At 41.5% G+C, this 18,580-nt stretch overlaps 3 protein-coding genes and 1 long non-coding RNA gene across 4 annotated transcripts; 3 read left to right on the forward strand and 1 right to left on the reverse strand.

Annotated features, from left to right (window-relative positions):
* Positions 1–5,667: 5,667 nt before the first annotated feature.
* On the forward strand, positions 5,668–7,137 carry LOC141040856 (uncharacterized). The gene has a single exon (XM_073506972.1). It carries the CDS (start codon positions 5,668–5,670, stop codon positions 7,135–7,137), a length of 1,470 nt encoding a protein of 489 aa, XP_073363073.1.
* Positions 7,138–7,140: 3 nt separating this feature from the next.
* On the forward strand, positions 7,141–7,761 carry LOC141040857 (uncharacterized). The gene has a single exon (XM_073506973.1). It carries the CDS (start codon positions 7,141–7,143, stop codon positions 7,759–7,761), a length of 621 nt encoding a protein of 206 aa, XP_073363074.1.
* A 38-nt stretch (positions 7,762–7,799) lies between these two features.
* On the forward strand, positions 7,800–8,720 carry LOC123497090 (uncharacterized). Its single transcript, XM_045233039.2, has one exon. The coding sequence runs from the start codon at positions 7,800–7,802 to the stop codon at positions 8,718–8,720; it is 921 nt and encodes a 306-aa protein (XP_045088974.2).
* A 4,514-nt stretch (positions 8,721–13,234) lies between these two features.
* LOC123497043 (uncharacterized) lies at positions 13,235–18,069 on the reverse strand. The gene is made up of 3 exons (XR_006669684.2): positions 17,436–18,069; positions 15,177–15,249; positions 13,235–14,416 (listed from the first exon to the last, which is right to left on the reverse strand). It is a non-coding gene; the product is annotated as an uncharacterized lncRNA (long non-coding RNA).
* Positions 18,070–18,580: the final 511 nt, after the last annotated feature.

The raw sequence follows: 18,580 nt of genomic DNA on the forward strand, positions 1-18,580 counted from the left end.
TGTAACAATGGCACCAAATTATCATATTGATCATGTACATCAAAAAATAAATGGATATCAATCAGCTTAGGCAAGAACACTTATCTTCTTTGTGTCGTGAATAATCATTGCAAGACTGTCAGATTGAAGATCCACATCAAACCCTTTCTGGTGCTGCTGAGTATTTGCATTTAGTGAGCATCACTGGTTTGCTTCGAGTGTCCCTTAGATGTCCAGCATGAGTAGATAAAGACATGCTAAGACAGACTCACTCATTAAAATTAGTACAGAAAACAAATTGTAGTTCATCATCAGTTTTAGTTGTCTTGGCTAAACATCAGTTAATTCAAATATTCTTCCCATCAAGCAATGATCGTTCATTAAATGGATCTTTTTGGTACCTTAGGTGAGTATGGGGAATTCAAAAAGTACGGCAGGTGAGCATCAAACAGATGAGGACGTAACTACAGGTATGATGCAGTCCAACGTAAATTCGATCACATGCGATGCGTGCTTTTCTGACAGCGAAATGTGTTGCAGTCCTTAAGAAAGGGGTAATTGATGATGAGTACAACCCAAACACCATACCCGTATCTGAACATTTTGATGATATTTACGCGACGGAACCAGGTATAATTCAGTGTGCAGATTACTTATATGTGTTGCCTAACACAAAATTCTTACATGCACAAACTGTCGGCATTTTGTGTTGCAGTCCTTACGAGCGTTGAAAATGTTGAAGAATACAATGCAGGCATCATACCCGTAGCTGATAATGTTGACGATACTTCCACAACAGAACTAGGTATGAGACTGTGTGAGTACTTCTTGGAATGTTGCCTACATCCTATGCCTCCTTTGATTCATTTGTCTTGTATTCATCAACATTACAACTCTACAGATGGTTCTAAATTGCTACGTATTGATGATGCTCATGATTCTTCGTTGTCCGCAATGAGTATTAGAACACTGAATTTTGGCACACCTGTAGCGCAACATGGAAATGGTACCGACTCAGACTATTTCATGTGACATGAGTAATAATATTTATGGGTGTAATCCTTCATGTACAACCTAACGCAATTTGAGTTGATTTCTAATTTGTAGGGCAAGAACCTTTTCAATGCTCGTTGCTTGAGTCTTTTGAAAACAATAAGGATAATACGACTAACCTACAGGATGAAAATGAAGGTAGTCTCCAAGCATGCCTACCCATTTTCCGAAACGCCGTTTTTGGTATAGCATCGGTGAGGTTTACTCAGATTGACGAGATGACCTGTACGGGGTTATTGTTTTATCCTTTTATTCACACTGCAGAGGACACAACTTGCGAGCAGAAGGCAACGGGATCTGTATTTTTTGAACGGAATAAATCCGCTGATCAAGCTAGGAAACAGTTCAATGCACAGAAGCGCGCAGCTTATCGGAATAAAAAAGATGAGAATATGGTCAGGTTACAAAAGGAGAATCAGCCTTCCCTTCCAAAGACTGGTAAGTAGTTTGGCGTGATTTTTCTGACTACTCTTAGGATTACATAGATTATTATTTGAAAGGGCACGGTATGCGAAGAATTCGTTATAGTAACGTAACTATATATTGCTCCTTAAACTCTCATATATGTGGTACGCATGATAGACCATAGGGATCTTATCAACGCGTGGAGGCGGGCATCTTATCGCACAATCAAGTCAGATTGTTTAAAAAAACAACAAGAAGATGGGCATAATGTTCATTGCCATTCTCTATGTGATATCACCAACGTGAAACAACCTTCATATGTGATTCCAGGTATATTGTTGGTACTTTCGCAATGTTGTGCGTTATATGTGCGTATTACATAAGTGTACTAGATCAGCTTCTATTTATCTTATTTTTACTCTCCGCATTTATGCCAGAATACAATAGGAGATGAAGTGATGGGACAATGCAACAAAAACGGGTCGGATCATATGCTTGGGCAGCTAAACAAACACACACGAGATGATCTATGTCCCCTTCGTATTTCAAGTAAGTCTATTTTATCTTACATCCGTACATTCATATGTTTGTACGGCTCCAGCTAAACATTCCCATACAAGACGATATTCGTCCCGTAATTGATTCAATAACATCTGGTTCTGTCATTTAAGTTTATACTAACCAATCATTCCCATCGGATAACCCAGGTAGCTCGGACTATACATCAATCTCGCATAATGATGCGGGATATCCTTGTAGTGGTACGGACACTTCTGGTATGATATCTGCGAATGATATACAAGGTAATATGATTGGACCTAATCCAATTTCATTTCATATCAAATTATGTTGTTTCCTTTGGTTTTTGAGAGAATGGGATGAATGTCACCAGTAAATGACTTGAACGCCAACAAAGAAAATGCGCAAAAAACAGAAGAAGAACGCAAAAGAGACCGTAGAAACGCCCTAAGGAGAACTACTTATTGGCGGAAAAAAGATCTGCGACTCCAGGATGAAAATGCACAGACCCTTAATTTATCAGGTAAGCTTTAAAAGTTTTATTAATTATAGTCAGTACCGCGGTTAATGTCAAAACCTTTGAGATTGCAATATGTATTGATTACTTTGCTTAAGTAGACAACCCAACAAGCTTATTTTGGTATACATCATTCTCGCATGATGAGTCAACATTTCCTGCAACAGCTACTGTCACATCTGGACTCATTAATGACAATGATCTACAAGGTAAACAAATTGTGGGTACTAAAGTGTCAGTTGCTGAGTTGGTTATGTTTTGTTATCTAAAAATTGTGAGTGTCCTGATTGACTTCAGATTTAATCTTGAATGACACCCAAGAAAAAATCCAAAAACGGAGGAAGAACTCAAGAGAGATCGTAGAAACGCCATGCAGAGAGCTACATATCGAATGAAAAAAGATCGGCAACTCCAGGATGAAAATGCTAATGCCATTAATTTATCAGGTGAGCTCTAAAAGTTATATTAATTATAATCAGTACCACTACTCTTGTCTTAACCAGTGACTTGGCGATGTGTATTGACAACCTCTGTTAACAAGACAACCCATCTATCTCCAACTATACATCATTCTCGCATGATGAGTCAACATTTCCTGCTAAAACTACGGTCACATCTGGTCTCATTAATGACAATGACCTAGAAGGTAATCATATTGTTGGGACTCCATGATCAATTAAGGGCCTGTGGATACATTATATTTTAAATTTTGTGAATGTCCTGAATGACACCAGACGTCATCTTGAATGACGCCCAAGAAACAAATCCAAAAACGGATGAAGAAATGAAGAGAGATCGTAGAAACGCCATGCAGAGAGCTTGTTATCGGAGGAACAAGGATAAGCTTCTCGAAGAGGGAAACAAACGTCCACTTTCGTCATCAGGTAAAATATTACCTTGAGTTTCACCATGTCTGTTACATTTTTGTTGTTGCTCATAGCAAAATACTTTTTTAGCGACCATCATGCTCGAAGCGTACAGTTTAACGGTTCATCTTAATGCACATTGTTTGTATTTACGTTAAATTAGAATATGTATGATGACACTGCCTCCATACGTCTTAATATCAAATAGTGTTAATAGCAAGCCCCCCCCCTAATAGCTCGAGCTATATAGAAATATTGCAGGAGGAAGCAACATTTACCCCTTCAACATTAGACATGTCTGGTGTCAATCATGATAATGATCTTGCTAGGAGGAAACGTGATAATGAGCGGAAATGTAATTTAACAAACAAGCAAAGGGAGCAGATAAACGAACGTAGCCGAGCTTCTTATCAGAAGAAAAAGGAGGAGGTAACGGTTGATGTGAGACAAAAACAGAATGAAAAAGTACGAGATAAGCGGATGGAACGCCGGAAAAGCATGTCAGTAATTGAAAGGGGGGAGTCAAGTGCTCAAAGGAAGGCCAATTATGCCAGAAGGAAAAACACCCCGTGCAACGAATCCATCGCTATCCCCCGTCCAGACCTGGGAAACTCAACCTCTCAATGTCCGGCATTCACCTGCCGCACATCACCCGTCTCTCGGGCCAGAGGAGATGATTCATCTGATGGCGACCCTCCGACGAACATGCCGAATTACACTGTCCGTACCGATGGTATGAATGTACTATTGTCACTTTTCTTATGGTAATTATAAGCAACCCTCTTGTAACATGATGAAGTCTACTGGCACATTCGCCACGATGACAATGCAGATGACATCGATGTATTCCTAAGCGACATCATGGGCGATGAGCCGACAGGTCCGAATTTGATGGACGAGGAGTACTACATGTTTCGCAACCAAGGTATGGTCAACTCTGAACTAGCACGTCGTGTGGCTTTATTGTAGTTAGAATTATGTGCAGTTTTTATTTTGAACGTGATGTTTCAACAAATGCCCGTAGGATCCGATAATGACAGCATGGATGATGAGAGCGAAGCAACCATGACTGGTGGTAATCCTAGTGAGATTGATCCATTTCACTTTGTCTACTCAAACATTCCAGACAACACTCACATCCTGAAACTCGCCGCAAACTGTGAACACTGCAAGGCCAGAAAATTTGAGTCTGAGACTGACGGGTTCTGCTGTCGCAATGGCCAGATCGAACTTAAGCAACCGGAACCAGTCCCAGAGTTGATGAGGCTATGGTCCAGCATGGATGCAGATTCTAGACATTTTCGAGAGAACATATAGTTCTTCAACGGGCATTTTGCCTTCACAACCCTTGGCGTCAGCCTTGATGAAAACTACACAAACATGAAGTCTGGGGTGTACACATTCCGGGCACATGGCACCATCTACCACAATGTGCATTCGTTCGGGCCTAGCTCCCGTCTTGAACATCTGCAGTTGTACTTCTATGATGACGACCCAAACCTTAATCATCGTAAGGCAGCGACCAATCAATTAGACCAGGATGTCGTGAAGATGTTAGTAGACATACTCAAAGAAAACCCATACTCCCAGCAATTTAGGAGTTTGGGTGCACACAAGGACAACCTCGATGATTATAGGATAGACCTAAACACCGATAAGAGGCTTGACCAAAGAAGATATAATAGACCGCTGTCAACTGAGGTTGCTGCAATTTGGGTTGAGGGCAGTGACCTAGCCAAAAGGTTTGACAGGAGGATAACGCTTTGTGGTAACAACAACGAAAGGCACAGTATACGTGTGACCTCCGGAGCATATGATCCGTTGTGTTATCCCCTATTCTATCCAAGGGGGGAGCTAGGTTGGCACCCAAAGCTACCTAAACGTAATGTTCCATGGGAGGTTGTACAACATCCTCAACTGGGCCATGATGATGAGGAGGATGCAGGTATGTCGTTTGTGTCTGATTTGGTTACAAATAATATATTATTTCTCAAAAGTATCCTCATTTTTGTGGTACTCAATCATGTGCAGAGGGGAATACCAGGTTATGCGTCTCCGTTAGAGACTACTACTGTTACATGTTGCAAACATGGCCTGTGATCTTCAATCCCATACTCTGTGGAGCACGCCTGCTGCAGCAATGGGCGGTCGACATGTACATCAAGATTGAGAGTTGTTAGTTGAGGTGCTACAGGAAGAACCAGACGCAGATTCGTGCCGACTTGTATAAAGGAGTTGTTGATGCGATCACATCGGGGGGAGACGAGAGCAAGCGCTGTTGGCACCCGAATAGTTCTCCCTGGAACATACCCTGGTGGCGACCGCGACATGAAGAAGAGGCATATGGATGCCATGGCAATTGTCCATACATACGGGAAGCCTGACATCTTCTTGACCATGACTTGCAGCCCTAAATGGGAAGAGATAACAAATGATTTGCTTCCTGGTCAGACGGCGCAAGACCAACCTGATATTGTGGCTCGCGTGTTCTACGGCAAACTAGAGGCTATGAAATACATGTTGTTCAAGAAGCATATCCTGGGTGTTGTGGTCGCTTACGTTTACGTAGTCGAGTTCCAGAAGAGGGGCCTCCCCCATGCACATTTTCTGTTGATCATGGATTCAACATATCAGCTTGTCGTCCCGGAGCAGTATGACCGACTAATTTCCGCAGAGCTCCCAAACAAGCAGAAGTATCCGGAATTGCATGCATTGGTGGTAAAACATATGATGCACGGACCCTGCGGTGCTCTCAACCCGAAGAATGTTTGCATGCAAAATAACAAATGCAAGTGCAGATACCCGCGCACGTTCAATGAGAACACAGCACAAGGCAAGGACTCATACCCAGTTTATCGGCGTAGAGACGATGGAAGCTGTGCTAAGGTCCGAGGGAAAATGTTGGACAACAGATGGGTTGTGCCTTATAACCCTTACCTTCTGCGGATGTTCAATTGCCACATCAATGTTGAGGTCTGCTCTAGCATAAAGGCCGTCAAATATCTTTACAAGTACATTTACAAGGGCCATGATAAGGCTTCTTTCAGCATCGACCAGCCAGATGCCGATGGTAACATCAATGAGATCAAGAGATACGTTGACGCAAGGTGGGTCACCCCTCCGGAGGCTATTTGGAGGATATTTGGCTTCCCACTTTGCGCCAATTACCCGCCTGTCTTGCAGTTGCCTCTTCATCTCCCAAATATGCACAGGGTTGCATTCAATGCACAGGCTGACTTGAAAAATGTTGTCGCCTCCAAAAATGCTTCAAAATCCATGTTAACGGAGTATTTCAAGGCTAACCAGGAACACCCTCGGGCTAGGCATATATTGTACAAGGATTTTCCCGGAAGCTTCACGTGGCAGAAGAAAAAGAAGTTTTGGAAGCCTAGGGTCGAGCGTTTTCAAATAGGTCGCATCGTGTCTGCCAATCCTGCCGAGGGGGAGCGATACTACCTGCGTGTGTTGCTAAACCATGTTACGGGCAAAACATCCTTCGACAACTTGCTCACCGTGGACGGCGTGCTATGTGGGAGCTTTAGAGATGCTGCTGAAAGGTTGGGACTCATCGAGGCAGACAACACGCTCGACGACTGTCTTACTAAGGCTGAGCAGTGGGCGATGCCATGTTCTCTTAGGAGGCTCTTCGCAACCATCTTGGTGCACTGCGAGCCAGGCGACGTGCGCGGTTTATGGGATAGGCACCTCGAGCCTATGTCAGATGACTATCGTCGAACATGCACGTCCCCGAACGAGGTGGAGCAGATGGTGTTGCTTGACATTAGGGGTATGTTGTAGTCCATGGGTAAAGACATTGTTGATTTCGCTCTTCCAAGGATCGATGATGCGTTTGACCCAACCGAGGGCGAGGCAAGAGAGGTCATCGAGGAATCAACCGTTGAGTTTGACGTGGATGACACTAAATTGGCATCTTCCCTGAACTTGGAGCAGAGGGCCGCATACGACGAGATACTAGCGGCTGTTGAACGCGGTGATGGGGGTGTATTCTTTGTTGATGGCCCTGGAGGTACAGGAAAGACCTTCCTATACAGGGCGATGCTTGCCAAGGTGAGGAGCGATGGCAAGATTGGTATCGCTACCGCGATGTCGGGCGTCGCCGCTTCTATCATGCCTGGCGGCAGGACTGCCCACTCGAGGTTCAAGATCCCATTGAGTTGCGATGATGGAGCCTCGTGCAGCTTCACCAAGCAGAGTGGGACCGCCAAGCTGCTAAGGATGGCCTCATTGATAATATGGGACGAGGCCAGCATGATGAAGCGACAAGCGGTCGAGGCATTGGACAATAGCATGCGCGACATTATGGGAATACGCGACCGACCCTTTGGAGGAAAGACTGTTGTTTTTGGTGGGGACTTTAGGCAGGTGCTTCGGTCGTCAGAAGGGGGTCGCGGGGCCAGATAATTGATGCAACCCTCCGAAGTTCTCATCTATGGAAGGGTATGCGGCAGCTTCGGCTCATCACCAACATGAGGGCTCATAATGACACGTGGTTTGCAGATTACTTGCTAAGGGTCGGCAATGGCACTGAGGATGTCGACGATCAAGGCAACATACTACTCCCTGAAGACATCTGTCTGCCGTCTACAGGCGAGGTTGACGACCTGGAGAAGCTTATTGACCATGTGTTTCCGAGTCTAGATGACAACATGTCTGATTCGAATTACACGACATCTCGCGCAATCCTTTCCACGACAAACGACAATGTCGACAAGATAAACATCCGCATGATAGAGCGTTTTCATGGAGATGAAGTAATCTACCATAGCTTTGACAGTGCGGAGGACGACCCATATGGCTACTACGCTCAGGAGTTTCTGAATGGATTGACTCCTAACGGTCTTCCTCCGCATGCACTCAAGCTAAAGCTGAACTGCCCTGTCATACTTCTAAGGAACATTGATCCAGCTAATGGACTGTGTAACGGCACTAGGCTTGTTGTTAGAGGTTTTGAGAGGAACACCATTGATGCAGAAATCGTGATTGGACAACACGCTGGCAGGAGGGTCTTCCTTCCTCGAATACCTCTCTGCCCATCTGAGAACGACATGTTTCCATTCAAGTTTAAAAGGAAGCAATTTCCTATAAGGCTTAGCTTTGCTATGACCATTAACAAGGCTCAAGGGCAGACCATCCCGATTGTTGGTGTCTACCTACCCAATCCCGTGTTCTCTCATGGTCAGCTCTATGTTGCTCTGTCTCGAGCCACCGTGAAAAGAAATATAAAGATACTCATTCAGAAGGAGAAGCCGAAGGAGAAGGCCAACAAGCAAAAGGACAATCCAAAGAAGCGAAAAAGACCGACCGTGTCCTTACTGACGTCGATGAAGAACATCGTCTACAAGGAAGTCCTTACAGGCTGAATTCCGGTCTTAATAGACCGGCAGGTTTTGTAATGACAGAGCATTTACTCTTGCGATGGTCAAGATTTGTTGTAATTCGTTTTTTTACATATATCTTTTTATTTGGTATTTTGATAGTTGGAGGTATACTCCATTTAGTTGAGCTACTAACTTCATTTCAATAATCATCAGTCACATTGGCACCATCATCGTTGTTATAGGTTTTCTACTATCGGAATGTTTTTGGGAATGTACATGTCACACAGCGTAGTATTTCATGTGTAATATGTGATTCAGATATAATGATTGGCCTGATAAATATCTGGAACATGAAATGAAACTCTTGTATCACGGCAAGTGATCATATCCGTTGTTATTATTTTGGTATTTTGATAGTATGCTTGAATGTAAAATTATTGGCATCCTTATTATCCTGTATTATTCTGATAGGTCGGAACTATCAGATTATTATTGGTCTGAATTATAAGACCAACACACGCAGAAGGTGAGCTATGATTATTAAGCTACTATAGTGCTCCATAGTACATGTGAGTGCCCGTGCGTCAAATAATCTCGCTGCCAACTAAATCTCATCTGGTGCCCACACATGATCATGCATACAACTGGAAGATACAAATACAGACTTTCGTAGCTATCTTCAAGTATTTTCAGATTCATGGTGGTTTGTTATGCAGGTGATGCCCTGCCTGAGCACCTTAGGCTTTACCAGCAAGACCAGGCTACGGGCAGGTCATATAATTTCAGACATTCAACATTCTGAATGTATGCTATGCAAATGGTGATGTTGTGTGATGCACGGATGCTGGGGCGTGTTAGCAGGTCGGCGGGGCAAAGGCATTCTAACTGATGGTTGATAGGAAACCCGCCCGTAGTATAGTTTAGGACTCAGTTTTTCCACCTTCTAATTCTAGTAATTCAATTCATAGGTTACTAACTTTGCTTTAACTAACAGCCGGCATAGTGCCATCTATGAATATATGAACAAAACAAACTGGTAGTCTTTTAGTTGCCCTAATTCTCCTTGTGAAATGCTTTCTGAATGTCGACGGTTGTGTAGCTTTTCAAGACATATTTTGCATATGTACTCCTAATAAATAGTAAAATGCTAGCCTGCGTACTTGCGAATAAGTTTAAATGCCCGTGCGACTCTGGAGAATGTGACAATGCACATGTCTGATCGCTGAAGTGTGCAATCTTTGGGAAAAAGTTAGACTACTTGTACTTTCACGCATCTAAACTAATTATTTAACAGTTCAGAGCAAGTTTCATATTTTTTTCTTGCATTGGTTCATTTACCTTCACGAATTTTCTGCGGATCTAAGAGAGCTCAGACCTAAAAATTTGTACAAGGCTGCATTAATCTAGGACCTGGCAAGGATGCGTTCAGCGAGCAAGCATCCTTTCATGGATTTCTGGTCCATGAGAACTTGTTTTCGGCTGATATCGAGCATACTGTGTTGTGGTGCCGTAGCGGGACAACAAGGATTCGACTTAGAAGGAAAGCAGCGTCAGGAGGCTGTCAGTGGCGAGATGGTGCATTTTCTGCCATTTTCTGAGACCATTGTTTCCATCATGCTAATTCTTAATCGCTTCAATAAAGTCTCTTCAATATTACTATACTTTCTGTTTCAAGGAGGAAGCCTATCATTCTGGTTTCATTTTCTGCATATTTGCTATGTTCATGTTATCTATTCTCTTCCCCACAATCCGGGATATTATTGTACTTCTTATTTGCTGTTACCACCGCTTGTGATCTATAAATGGGTTAAGCATATTTTATCTTATTAGGAGTTTAAGAAATAAAATGGAAAAGGAAATTACTATATATATTGACATTTTTAGAGCGAGTGAAAAAATATTGCAGATAAATATTGATAGTTATGGAATTTCCTAAGGTGGTTCATATGACCATACCTACAATATTAAGAGTTTAAGAAAAGAGGACACTAAACCACCAAGCGTAGATGAATGAGGTGACAACGAGTAGCCCTAAGAAACAAAGAGAAACATGCCCAGAGAGAATCAGTACTCAGGTATATTGCAGTGCCAACTAAATTGGCATTACTAATACATCTGCTTTTCGAGGTTTTGACATTGTATAAATACTCGGTGTGTGTGTGTGCCGGAAAGCTATAGTGATATTGTGTAAAAGGCAAGAGAAATAACATCCATATTGCACAAAATGATCCATTAGTCATAACTTTATATAGTACTTTTGAATGCAAAGTAGCAACACACGGGCCTGCCAAAGTCGATGCCATTAGCAAGAAACTGTTAAAAGGATGAATATTAAGTTTTTGTCCTACTATTTATCTTCTGCATGTTTAAAACATAACAAAACCGGAAAAGGAAATAACTTAATTTTAATATCTTCAGACTTATTAGTATATATATCCATAATAAAAGAAGCCAAAATCCCCATATAATATCCTGAAACAAATAATATATTATCGGCAGACTTAGTATTTATTACGGCAGGTGATCATATCCGGTGTTTATATAATGGCATGTTCGGTGTTTTTCCTTGTAAAGTACTACTGGGTTGATCACGCCGAATCACAACTTTCCTTCCAATACGTTATAGTATCCAATCTCCCGGTGTGGCCTACCATACGTTCATTGGGTTTCCCAGTTTGGCCATTAATTTTCCCTTAATCGGATTTGCTTATAAGGAAAGTTAAATCCTGCTTGTTCTGGTCGGGAAAGGGAGACGTATATAATAGATATATAATCCGGCGTTTATTTATTTGCCCAGTGCAGTAAGGAATAAAAATAATTGCTTGTCCGTTTATTAGCAAGGTTTTGTAATGGAAACATGCAAAGATGGAAGGATAAGGGGCACCTTCCAATCCATACAACATGCTAATGCCTCACCGACCTGGTGCCGGACAATACCCCTCCGACACTCATATATATGGTCCGGCTGTGAGTCCACCATTTTCCAATGCCCCCTCGCTCGCTCATCCTGGTGCTAAGACGACTTTCTACCCACGGTAATGGCTGCAATGCCGATTTTTGATGGAGTGGACGACGCAGTGGAGTACATCTACAACTACGTCATGGTTTCCTCAGACGAGGAGGAATTAGAGTTTGTTCTGGCAGACCTAAACTCCATCTATACTTTATTTGCACTTGTTGGCTGCAGATCACTACCATTATAGTTTGCATTATCAGCTTCTTATTTTAAACCCGAGTAAAAATCTGTTCTTTCACCTAACCATGGCGATTAGTTGGTCACGTTCATAAGTTGTTGCATGCATGTACTGGTTAGGATCATGCTATCCTTTCTAGGTCCATAAGGTTCTTAAGATCAAACGCAATGGTTGCAAAAAACTGGCCATGCGCTAATATTATCCTTTTACATTACGCCATGATAGTACCATCCACAGCACGTTATTTTAAACTACAAATTTTCTTTGAACTGTAGTATATTGCAACGGGTCCTGGTGCATGATACATGTACCATCTACAGATTTTTTCATAACTGTAATACTACAGAAATACATTACAACCTAACATGTCATAATAGATTTGGTTATCTTAAGAAATAGTACTTCTCTCCTCAAATGACAGTACAACTCCAATTAGAAGATACATACATTTCAGACCTTACTAAAGTTTTGAAAAATGTACTATTGTTTGCCCACACATTGAAGTACTACATTTTTTTGATACCCTTATTTTTCTAACAGCTTTGCTATCATGCCGGTTTGTTTGCAGCATAATATGGATAAGGAGCCCTCATCCATTCTTGATCGAGTTAAGTCTACGGACTATCCAAGACACCATGCGAGCTGATACATGGGTCAATCCGAGGTGCTTCGATCTTGCAGTGCGTAAGCTTACTAGCGACGCGATACAGAGGAACGCAGGAACAGACTTTGTTGGCTCCACGCATATGTTTGATTTGCAATTCCATCGCCTAGCATGGGGGCTGAGTCAGACTGGTTTAGGCCAAGCTGAACGCACCAACTTGTTGATTAACACTGTTATTGTACGGCCTTTGCCGAAATACAACGTGCTCATGACCCCGTCCATTGTAAGGATTTTCATTCTAAAAAATTGGTGTGTATACTACCTGTTCACCATTAACTTTGTATACCTATTGCAGTACCTATTGCCGTTGTAGTTGGTGGATTCCTCCTACGGCCTCCTTGCAGTTAATATTGAAAATAGGAGGACTCTCCTGATTGATCATTCCAATGAGTCATTCCTAGGCTCAGAGGACTTTCATGACAAGGAACTTAAGAAGGAAGCCCTGATAGTTTTGCAAGAATTTGGCAGTGTATTGCAACAGGGGAGGCCTGGTTTGAATCCCCAACTCGTGGATTGGCCACAAGATCATACCTATATTACAGCCCCGCGGTAATAGTTTAAATTGGTCATGCATATTATAGACACACTGATATAGGATGTAACATATGGATTTTTTGGTCACAGCCTGGACTCTGGATTCAAAGTCCTATCGGAGATGGCTCACCAAGATGATACTCTCGGGCATAACATGTCCAGGACTTCGGTACATGCATATATAACAAGTTTCTGTCTTCCATAGCTTTGTTAATTATAAATTTATGTTCTTCCTATCACGTAGGTCTGTTGTGCAATTCATTTTTCAGCGATTTATTAAATTTTTATTTATGTTTTTCAGGATTCAATACAGCTCAGAAAGCACTTGCTGGTCCAGATGCTGATGATCAAAGGCAATGAAGCAGCTGGAAACATCCCAGCTGAAATTACAGCGTCCTTGAGGTTTTTGGACGAATGACTATGGACTGATGCATATTCAAATGTCACAAATATAATAAGCTAATAGAACTTTGTTAGGGATCAAATTGAGATTTATCCTTTTGGCAATATGAATAATGTATTGGATTATATATATGTAGGGAATAAACGGTTTGATGGCACCCTCTAGCTTCGTATTCGCTTCAACGTTGTCTGCTTGTTTTGGTTATATCTATATATTTTGGCTTCTATGTATATTTTGTACTTTAATACCCGTGCGGTCAGGAGCATGTTTGTTGCATGTTACTTTTTGTTGTTTTGTTGTTTTGGATATATTAAACATTTGTTTTGCGACGCACCCTATAATTCCTCGTTTCGTATAACTGTATCCAAGATATGTCAACTAGAACTCGAAATATCACGTCAATGAGAACAAGTCATGAACTACATATTTGGCAATACGAACTATATATAACTAACACGTCAATGCCTACTTATCAACATCAGCGCTAAAAGAAAAGCAGTTGTCGTAAATCATAGGCTGATGGAAAGTATGTACCTCATATTCAAAGCTTATTGAAAGCCAACAATCATTTCCTGCATGCTTTGCCTGCAAATTAAAGTGGAGCTTGACCCTATTGTCATGATGTAATGGACTCAAGTTATCAAAATTTTGTGGATCTTACTCTTACATGAGAAGGCATCAAGGCTCCCCCTGATTGTACATTCACCAAGGTTTGGTTGATCAAAGAACACATTTACACTGAAAACAGACATATGCAATACGATACATTAGTAGCAAGGAAATCCCATGTTACCAGGAGCACGACGAGTTCAAGAGAGAAGAAAATATGTCATACCAATCAAACGGGGTGTATTCTAATAGCTTCATGTTGAATGTCTTGTCAACCCATACAAATAACTACCAGATCAGATGTGTGTCTAGAAGCTTAGCTTCATAATAAAAGCTGTCAATCAACACATCAAAAGATAACTACAATGAGTTAATATACAGTCAACCAAACAAGTGACATAAAAGGCCAAAGCTTTATTTTTCAGTGAGAAAATAAGTGAACAAAAAATTTATTATAATTTCACCGTTACCAATTTAATATTTTAATAGACAAATCGCATATTGTAACTATTGTATTTTTATATGCGAAAATTTTATACCTCATAAAAACTATTCAGTAACCTAAAGAAATAGTAAAGAAAGAAAATTGTTTTAAGCAAGTTTGGATCTTTTACATCTTCTCTGATTTATTAGCAGACGTACTCCGTTGCAATCCTTCGGTGTATACATTAATATGAGTTAGTAAATTAAATATTTCATTTGTCTGGGATAGAGAAATAAGATTGTATTAAATCTAGAGATATGATTTTCCTAATAAAGAGATAATGCTTGTACATACAGACGACCACGGGGAGTAGGAAAAGGAAGTTTCTTTTATTTCCTTTTCTGTTGTATTCACAAAATAAGTGGGCTGAAATAATGGAATTGGGAATATATTATCTGATACTGGGATAAAGAACAGATACAATAATTTAATTCTTTAGTAAGTTCTGATTTTTACATCTTTTCTAATTTATTAACAGGTGTGCATTTGATGGAAAAAGGAAATATATCTGCACCATCAACAATGGTATATATGGTAGAAAACAATGGTATATATGGTACAACTATATTCAGCCATGATCTGCTACCCAGTTATTCTCCGCATGGCCTACCTATAGATGTTAACCTCCTCTGCCATCCCTCCTCCCCCTCCTTGCTCTTCCTTCGGCCATCACAACAGCAGACCTGGAGGAAAATCACAACAGCATCAAGAAGGCGAGTTCCTCTAGGTACGAACAATTCTGGATCTTTATCTTCTCTAAAAGTGTAATAGTTGTTATATTAGGATCATGTTAGGTTGAGGTATACAATCAAAAGTATGTTTTATCTTGCATTTTCTGTATGTTCACCTACAAAATTATGCATGCAATTATGAACACATGATTTTCTAAAGCACATTTTATAGCAATAAAAGCAAATATAATTATCTTCTGAAGAAATGTCTGTGAACGGATGATTTCTTTATATGAAATCGGAGAGGCAAGATCTCTTTTATCAAAAAAAATCATCTGAAGATATATATCATCAGAGTCATAATATTATGTCATTTCATGTAATAAAAATTGCATGAGGACAGAATGCTTCGATGGATTAGACTAAAATTATTCACAATGGATATGTAATACTCCAATACCAACTATATCCCAACCAAATGAATCTAGATTCTCAAGATAGAGCAAGTAATACGATGCACGTGCTTATTTTGAGCTGGCACTATTTGCAGATGCTACTAGCACTCCTAGGAAAGTGAACACCGTGCACTAGGCTCACCATTTCTGCATGGCAATGGCTGTCAGTGGTGTAGGCCCCTTCTTGCCCTCAGTTGGAGGAAATTTTTCTTGAAATGCTTTGCTTCTGCATCAGTCTGCACATTAAGAATCCAGTGAATTGGCGATTAGGAAAGACGGGATAAATAAAAATTAATCACTTGCTCTCTGCATAAGTTGTGTTGTGGGCATTCTTCTTTATTACTAGAATATAACAAAAATATTCTAAACCACCTTCGTAGCTGCCAAGTGAAACAACTATTTAAACTTTATATTGGCTCATAAAGCATATCTTGCAGACCATCACGAATCTATAATTGATGAGAATGGTAGTAAGGGGCACAACACAGCTTATCAAACAATGTTGTTGTTAGTACAAGAGTTTATATCAGTACCTTCCAGTTTCTTCACTTAGAGTTCCTTGGCGGCCAATATTGTAATGCTGGTCTCAGTCCAACTTCCACAAGAGGAGGTTTGCCTTGTTGAGGCTGGAAATGGCCCAAGAATCTGCATTTCAAACAAACACAACATCAAAATCTTGTGTGTAACTATATTAGACCAATGTCCCTCTACTCCTAAGGTTTTGTCAGAGTGATATTTTTGCAGACATAAATTAACTTACACATTTATAGCATCCTGCTTCTCAGGATCTGTGTAAGCATAATTGTATTAACGCTGAAGGGTTCAAAGGAACTCCTGGGGTTGGGTTCCTGCCTTCCACTACCCTCTTTGCTCACTGAAGATCTGTCGCTTGTTTCAATGGAGAAGTTAGATTGGTCATTCAAAATACAAAGTTGCATTTATGTTGACTATTCAACAATGCCTACCAACAAGACTCAAATCATTCTGAAAGAAAGATGTTCAAGATAAAACAGCAAACACTTAAAATGAGAATTAACTATATGGTTTTTCTCAAAAACTATAATCAGTAAGAAGTGCCTGTTACTTTAGTCACAAAAATTTCAGATGGAGGGTGACAGATGCCCTCGGCCTCTTATCGTCTTGTACTACTAAACAAGTTTCCAAAGGGCAAAGCCGCGTGTACGAATTGATTTAGGAAGTTCACTAGCTAAATGCCCGTGCGTTGCTAGGGGCAACAATATAGATACATAAATTAAAAGAAAATTTCCATTTAGCACTGAGATGACAAATAAATACTGAATAGCAGTATGGGATGTTATCATTGGTGTACCATGTGCATTGTACTCTCGTTGAGGTACCCATTAGCAAAATGATCTGTACAGGGAGCCAAGTTCCTCGAATCGAGATCACATCGAAAACAAGACGCATAGATCTTCAAAATGTAAAAGGGAGCCAAGTTCCTCAAATCCAGATCACATCAAATCCAGTGATCAGGTGAGAGCCGATTTAAAGCTAGCATCCACCCATCCATTAAGCACCTACTTATTTGATCGTCTGGATGTCTAATCTACGCTAACGATCTGCTAATCAAATAATCTGTCCAATTTCTAAACCAAGATGAAAACCTAGCACGCAAACCTTGATAGAGCAAGAGTACTTATAAGACAGAAAGAGGAAGGGCAAAGGGAGGACTCATGCTACTGCTTCGCTTTCCCCGGCGGCACAGGTCACGCATGCACGGACTCGTTGAAGCTAGAAGGAAAGGGGTCGCCGGCCAACTCCTCCACAGCATCTCTCCGACCGCCGCATCACCTGAGCCCAACTTCTGTCCCACCAAGTGCCTCTGTTCACTTGCCTTCTACATCATCAGGCGCCTCCCAACCAAGCCCCATCAGGCGCCTCTCATGGATGCGTCAGACGCGGCGTCGGGAAGTAGTCGTCGTCCTCGCCGTGCATGTGTGGTTTGGTGACGGAGCCCCGGCACAGAAAGACAAGAGGAACGAGATCAGGGACGCAAAGATTCGAAGAAGACCAGGAGGGGGCGGATCGGAGCAGCATGCGTTTAATGGAGTTGTCAGGTATGGGGAGTGGCGTACCAGAGCTGTGGTGTTGCAGATCGGGACGCCTCGCTTCAGATCCACCTGAGACATCGCCGGAGAGGAGCGCCGCTGCGGATCCGACCGGAACGGGACCGGATCGACCACCCGCAGGTGCTCTAGGAAGCGCGCCCCATCCGTCCCGCTCGGTCGCGCAGCACACAGCACACAGCACCAAGGTCCGTCAATGCAGGAGATCGATGCGGTGGTCGGTGGGCGAAAGAGTGCGGCTGCCTGGTCATCGACGCGGGCGGCGATGCGGCAAGGGAAGGGGAAAGGGCGAGATGGTTTGAGTGAATGAGTTGAGAGGAGAGGAGAGGGTGATGTGGATAAGGGGAAAGGGGCGAGGGGGTAGGTAGAATGCGGCGGGGGGGAGGGGAAAGGGCTTGCCGCGTCCTGTTTGGGCCGGCCCATACTTGTTTCGCTGCTGCCTCCCTGTTTCTTCTGCTTTCTATTTCTTTTATTTTCCTTTTTCTCTTTCTTATCTTTTTTTTGTTTCTGTTCATATTTCTTTTCCTATACTGTTTTATTCTTTATTTATATCGTTTCCTTTTTATTATAATATACAAAGTTCATTGCATGTTACACAAGTGTTCATCGGTATATTAAGGAAATGTTCATGCTTTTTTACAAAAGTTCATCATCCATTACAAAACTGTTAAACATTTATTAGAAATTGTTCAATGAATATATAATCACAGTGTTTTGAAATTTGTTAAGTGTATATTACACAAATGTTCAATATGTATTACAAAATTGTTCAACTTATATTACATAATGTTCAATGGGTAT

The sequence above is a fragment of the Aegilops tauschii genome, chromosome 2 (assembly GCF_002575655.3).
Source record: "Aegilops tauschii subsp. strangulata cultivar AL8/78 chromosome 2, Aet v6.0, whole genome shotgun sequence".
In the NCBI taxonomy this organism is placed as follows: domain Eukaryota; kingdom Viridiplantae; phylum Streptophyta; class Magnoliopsida; order Poales; family Poaceae; genus Aegilops; species Aegilops tauschii.

Excerpts from the sequence above, each read along its gene's own strand:
- LOC123497090 (XM_045233039.2), top strand. The coding sequence starts at position 7,800 with ATGCGGCAGCTTCGGCTCATCACCAACATGAGGGCTCATAATGACACG.
- LOC141040856 (XM_073506972.1), top strand. The coding sequence starts at position 5,668 with ATGAAGAAGAGGCATATGGATGCCATGGCAATTGTCCATACATACGGG.
- LOC141040857 (XM_073506973.1), top strand. The coding sequence starts at position 7,141 with ATGGGTAAAGACATTGTTGATTTCGCTCTTCCAAGGATCGATGATGCG.